General features: G+C 45.4%; 1 protein-coding gene across 1 annotated transcript; it reads right to left on the bottom strand.

The window, feature by feature from the left end:
* Positions 1 to 954: 954 nt before the first annotated feature.
* Positions 955 to 2250, bottom strand: LOC125523229 (uncharacterized). The gene has a single exon (XM_048688281.2). The coding sequence runs from the start codon at positions 2029 to 2031 to the stop codon at positions 1120 to 1122; it is 912 nt and encodes a 303-aa protein (XP_048544238.2). The 5' UTR covers positions 2032 to 2250; the 3' UTR covers positions 955 to 1119.
* Positions 2251 to 5875: the final 3625 nt, after the last annotated feature.

Raw genomic sequence — 5875 nt, 5'->3', positions numbered from 1 at the left:
TCCCACCAGCAGGCACGTTTCCGGCAGCTTCAAGATGCCACAACGGTCGAGAGGCCCGTGTCTGAGCGATTTTCATATATAATATGCTAAATTTGAAGTTAGTGTTTAAAAGATATGAATACTTCAAAAGTACTTGAATCCGTGAAAAAATAGCTGGGCTGAAATTGAACTGTGCAGCCAGGCGAGGCAGCTCTATCTTACACCAATTAAAATTCAAGGAGAAAAGGCAGAGAAAAGGGGGGAGAAGCAAGGATCAAACCATGGTCTCCCCGATGGGGAAGTGATGGTCTAGCGAATCAGGTGGAGGTTGTCTTGTGGAAATGTGAGGGCGTAGCTCTAGATGAACCAAACAGAATTGGCGGCCACTTAATTAAAATTGTTTTTGCCAGTTACGGGCGGCATTGGTGGGTAATTTTTGATAACTTGGGAGGCAATTTTGATGACGAACGACCAGAAACGATAGCTGATTTATTATTATTAGGTAGAGATAGAGATTGATTATCAAAATCATGCATCAAAGAAAATGCAAAATCAAACACACCTTATATTTTGAGAAGTGGCATATTTTTCATTCAGAGGACGGTGACCACTCCGTATATGGGCTTCGGCTGTAAATCACCGACGGGCCTTTGCATTCAAAGTCTCCGAATTCACAGTCCATCTTTTATTATTGAAGGATCATATGTCTAGTGCAGTGAAAAACACTTTTTAATCAAATTTTAGATTCAGAATAAACATGAGTTGTACATGACCGAGCTTGTTTTTGGGTGTATGACATGTGAGTCAGCAAGGTGTTGGGCCCACCTGTTATGTACTCAAAGGCAGGTGCAGTTAGTCACTGAAGTTGCGTCCAGTTGTACATCTTCTAACTTTGCACTACGTATCTTACCACTCCCCACTTCTGTTTTTAACAACGTGAAGTGTACTGAACTCTGAAATTAATTGATGTGCAGATCCAAGATTAGTAGTACTACTACTAACATTGAGTGACAATCAGACGTATGCCGGAGTTGCCCAAATTCCTTCTTCTATTCATCATCTACTTAACTTATTTACAGTTACACTGGATTGCTAGCACTAATTTCATTAGTACAATTAAGATGGATGATAGTAGTAAAGCTAGAAGATGTGGAGCGTGTGGATGTTGAGGAGCGCGACCCTGGTCTGCACGAGGCTCCGGAACACCTTCTCACTGCCGGTCTCCAGCTCCTCGATGCACTCCTCCAGCTCCTCCAGCCTCTCCGCCACGGCGGCCACCGCCACCCCCTCCTCCCCACACCCCGGCGCCGACGACTTCTTCTTGTTCTTCTTCACCAGGCACACCAGCGCCGCCGTGCCCTTGCACGAGCACGACTCCGCCTCCACGGACCCGGACATGGCCGCCACGGCCCCGAACAGCGCGGCGGACGCCGACGCCGTCGCCGCGGCCGACTCCATCAGCAGCCCCGTCACCTCCACCTCCGCCGCGCTGCCTTGGCCGCCGCCGAGGATGCTCAGGCGCGAGGGTCGGACGGCGGACTCCCTTGCCGTGGCGGCGAGGCGAGTGAGCTCTTGGCCGGCCCTGCGCTGGGCCCGCACAGCGGAGGCAAGGCGCGCCCCGTCGCGGCGGCGCACGGCCGCCAGCGCCTCGGCGACGTCCTGCTTGAGCGCGACCACGGCCTCCTGGAAGCAGCCGTGCGCGTCGGCGAGGCGGAGGAAGGAGTCGAGGAGGCGGTCCACGCTGCCGCCGGCGCCGGAGAGCGCGGCCTGTGCCTCGGGCAGGTCCAGCAGGTCGCCGAGCGCGGAGTGGAGCGCGTCCACGTGCGCCAGCCCCACGGCCACGGAGGCGGCCAACGCCGCTGGTCCCTGCTGCGCCCAGGCGCGCACGGCGCGGATGTGGGTGTGGAGGTGCGCCAGGATCGGGTGCGACCGGCACGGCAGACTGACGGACCGCTCATGGTGCGACGCCGACGGCGCGCGCGGCTTGGAGGAGGACGACGACCTCGACGGGCTCAGCGGGAAGGAGATGGAGCGCACGAAGGCGCGCGCCATGGCCGCCGAGCTGGACACTTCAGAGCTACTTCAGAGGTGGTTCGTGTACGCAGAGGCGCGTCCGTGCGTGTGTGTTTGTGTCTGTGCGGCGTTGCTGGCTTATAAAGATGGAGACGGTGATCCCAGGCTCCCAGCTGAGCTCCCTCCAGTATCAGTTGAGCTGTTGTCTGACAGTGACACGCGGGCGTGCACGTGTGTATGAAGTTTTCAGCTGTACCGTTGTGTCAGACAAGACAAGTGGCACTGTTGCACCGTAATGCCAGGATCCTTCTTGGTTTCTGGCCTCTGTTTTAATTCGTTAATTTTTTGTGATTGCAGATCAATCGCCTTAATAAAATCAGGTTTCATTAAAGAGATCAATCGCTTGAACGGTGCCGAGGGGGAAGGAGGTGCGAAAGAAGCATGCCATGGCTCCAAGACAAACCTTAAACTTGTAGACAAATGCTAAATGAATTCTACACTACTAATCCCTAAATCGGCATACAAAAATCTCTGATTCCGATCTATTTTGAACTTTTAGAGCGTTTTTTGGTATTCGCTGAAGTGGCTGAGTCAAACCCTAGGTATGTTGGCTGGTTGACTGGACATTACGAATCACCTTTTTTTTACAGGCAAGCAAATCAAGCTGGGCAAGTAGCGCAGTCCCATGCAACACTTCTGTGTAGTTGTAGGTTCGCTCGCGCCGGTCTTGTTTTTCTTTGGTTTTTAATTCTTTTGTTTTTCCTTGCTTTCTTTTGTTTTTCACCGTTTTTTATTGTTTTTATCGGCTTTTCTTCTTCTTTCTTTTACTTTGTTTTCACTCATTTTCATTGGTTTCTTTTTCTTTGTTATAGTTTTGATTTTTTTTGTATTGTTTTTTTTGCTTAGCTCTTTTTCTTTGTTTTTTGAGGTGTTTTTGTTTTTAGACAATAGGAAATTATATTTTCTTAATGACAATACACAATTTTTTAAACTACGAGAATATTTTTCCATTTTGTAAAGATTTTTGAAATTGTACACACTTTTCTAAATACAAGTCAAACTCTTTTTTAATCTCACATTTTTCTTGAATCTAAGGACCATTTTTTATTGTATCACACACGGTGTAAATATTTTTTTAAACATTTCACCTATATTTTTTAAATGCTTGAAACATTTTTTACTAGTGATTAACATTTTCCTATACACGTCAAATACATGATTAATATTTTTCCAAATTTTATGTGAAGGGTTTTTCATAACATATATATTTAGATTATTTCAAAATATAAACAGTACTACAATAATAATACAATTTTTTTTGGAGAAATGGAAGAAAAAAAAGAGTGACGCCAGCATGACACTGCCACATGGTTATTCAGCTGATCCAACAACGACTCCTGTAGGCAACCTCATGATAGGGATCATGGCGGACGAAACATACACTCAGTTGCAGCCAACAATCCCGGGTTTGACCAGCCATGTCGACAATCCCTATTTGGGAACGCTCTCAAGGTTCAAAATAGACCAGCATCAGAGAGTTTGTTTACTTATTCCAGGGTTTAGGTGTTCATGGTTCGATTCAGCTTAGATATGCAAGTCCAAGGTTTCTTTTGGACTTTTTCCCTTTGGCGATGCTTGTGTGTTTGTGTCCGTGTGCAGTTGCTGTTTGGGAATGCTCTTAAGCCTCAAAATAGACTTGGATCAGAGAGTTTGGTGTGCTGATTTCAACGATTAGGTGTTCACGGTTAGATTCGGCTTTCTTTTACAAGTTCAAGATTTGTTTTGGAGTTTTTCGCTTTGACGATGGCTGGTGTGGCTGTGTGTGTGTTGCTGTTGTTGTTGTTGGCTCATAATAATGGCCTTGCTGGCGTTGGGTGCCAACACCATCAATACGAAGCCAGTGCTAAAATTGCTAGTGGCGTTCACCCAACACCACCAATAGGACGCTAGTGATAAAATTTGCTGGTGGTGTCGGAGCACACGTCAGGATTATTTGTGTGCTAATGGAGTGCCACGTGGCCAACGCCAGCAGTAAGTATATGTTAGCACTGGCATACTTATTAATACTGATGCATCAACTAGTTCAACTTTAAAAACTAGATAGGTACTGCATCATCAACTTAACAAACTACATAATAGTTATCAGTTCAAGAACTAAGCTAGTTCAAATGAACAAACCATCATTTACTTAACAAAGTAGATAGCCTAGGTGGTCGATCACACTTCTTGATCAAGGATTGCCTTGATCTGTCAAATCTCGTGCATATTGTTTTCTCTCTCTCTTTTAAAAAGAGCTTTCTCTATTTTGAGCACATTTCTCTTGGCCTTTATCTCCTTGTTTAGCTGATCCCTCTTCTCGATCAGCTGATCCCTGTGCTCCACTGGCCTAGTCAAGAGTCTTATCGAAGAGATCAGCCTTCTCGTCGATCAGATGACCCCTCTCCTCCATTAGTGTCAGACTCTACAAGCTGACGGTTGAGCATGTCAACATCATAGACATTTTCTTCAATGGGTGTCGGAACCGGTATGTAGCCCTACCAAGCCCAATGTTTCAAATCGTTAGATTTGGATGTGTTTGCAATCATCATGGATCATTAGATATGTATGTGTTTCAATGCTCATGGATGTATTTGTAATATTACTCGGTTGTTGCTCGTGTCGTCTTCGTCGGCATATGCCGCGAAGTTGCAAGAAGATCTGTAGTCGGTGTTGAATGAACTCATCGGTGCAAACTACAAAATAATAACAAGTTAGATGTATAACTAAGCAACAACCATGAACTAGCAATGTATAAGTAAGTAATGAAAACTAGGCAACAATAATCAAGTTAACCATGGGGTAGTCAATGTATTTGATTTGAGTCAGATGTATAACTAAGCAACAGCCATGAACTAGCATTGTATAAGTAAGCAATTCTAGTGTTTATAGCACAAAAAAGGGTTGCTGCTATTCAAAATCCATCTGTATCAAAACGTGGAAAATTGGGAATTTTGGATCTTTGAATTTGTTGATTCCATGGGCTTTTTGGCTATGACCTAGAATAAAATTAGCTCTTAAAAATACCATATGTATTGATAGAAAAATGCCATGTTGAGTGCTTGAAACATGGAACTAGTTCGGTCTTTTTGGACACGACCTAGAGCAAACAATTCTTAAAAATTCCATGGTCTTTTTGGCCAGGACCCAGAGCAAACAATTCTTTAAAATGCAATAGCCATGATCTTTTAACTAGTTTGGTCTTTTTGGCCCTGACCTATAGCAAACAATTCTTAAAAATGACATGGTCTTTTTGGCCATGACCTAGAGAAAAGAATTCTTGAAAATGCCATGGCCATGATCTTTGAACTAGTTTGGTCTTTTTGGCCATGACCTAGAGCAAAAATAGTTCTAAAAATGCCATTCGTATCAACATGTTTGGCAACGACCTAAGTAAAATTACAGTGGGCATGACCTAAGAAAAATGGCATTTGTCTCAAAATCTTTGGGTAGTGACCTATAGCAAACAATGGAGGGATGAGATGCAAACCTAGGTTTGGAGCCGAGGGTCGTCGTCGTCGCTTGTCTACTCCATCACAGTCAACTGCCATCCACTCTAGAGCCATCACTGAAACCCTAGCATTGGGAATGGGAATCACACCTCATATGAAAGAATACCCAAATGGAACATTTCACTTGGCAACGAGAGGGGGAAGCATAAATATGTATCCGAGGATCGGAGGACAACAAAAATCGCTAAAATCGGCCGGTGACCGCCATCGGTATGAAGGGATCGAGTGGAGTGGCCGACTGGAGCGAGGGGGCCGTGGCCCCTTCTGGTTTTGCCTTGACAGCGTCCGACACAACATTGGGCTAGGCCCAATAGGCCAAAGAGGCCCGAAAAATA

The sequence above is a fragment of the Triticum urartu genome, chromosome 7A (genome assembly GCF_056163025.1).
Source record: "Triticum urartu cultivar PI428250 chromosome 7A, HENAU_Tu73, whole genome shotgun sequence".
Taxonomy (NCBI): domain Eukaryota; kingdom Viridiplantae; phylum Streptophyta; class Magnoliopsida; order Poales; family Poaceae; genus Triticum; species Triticum urartu.
Note: the sequence above shows the minus strand (reverse complement) of the source record. Positions and strands in the feature narration are given on the sequence as shown.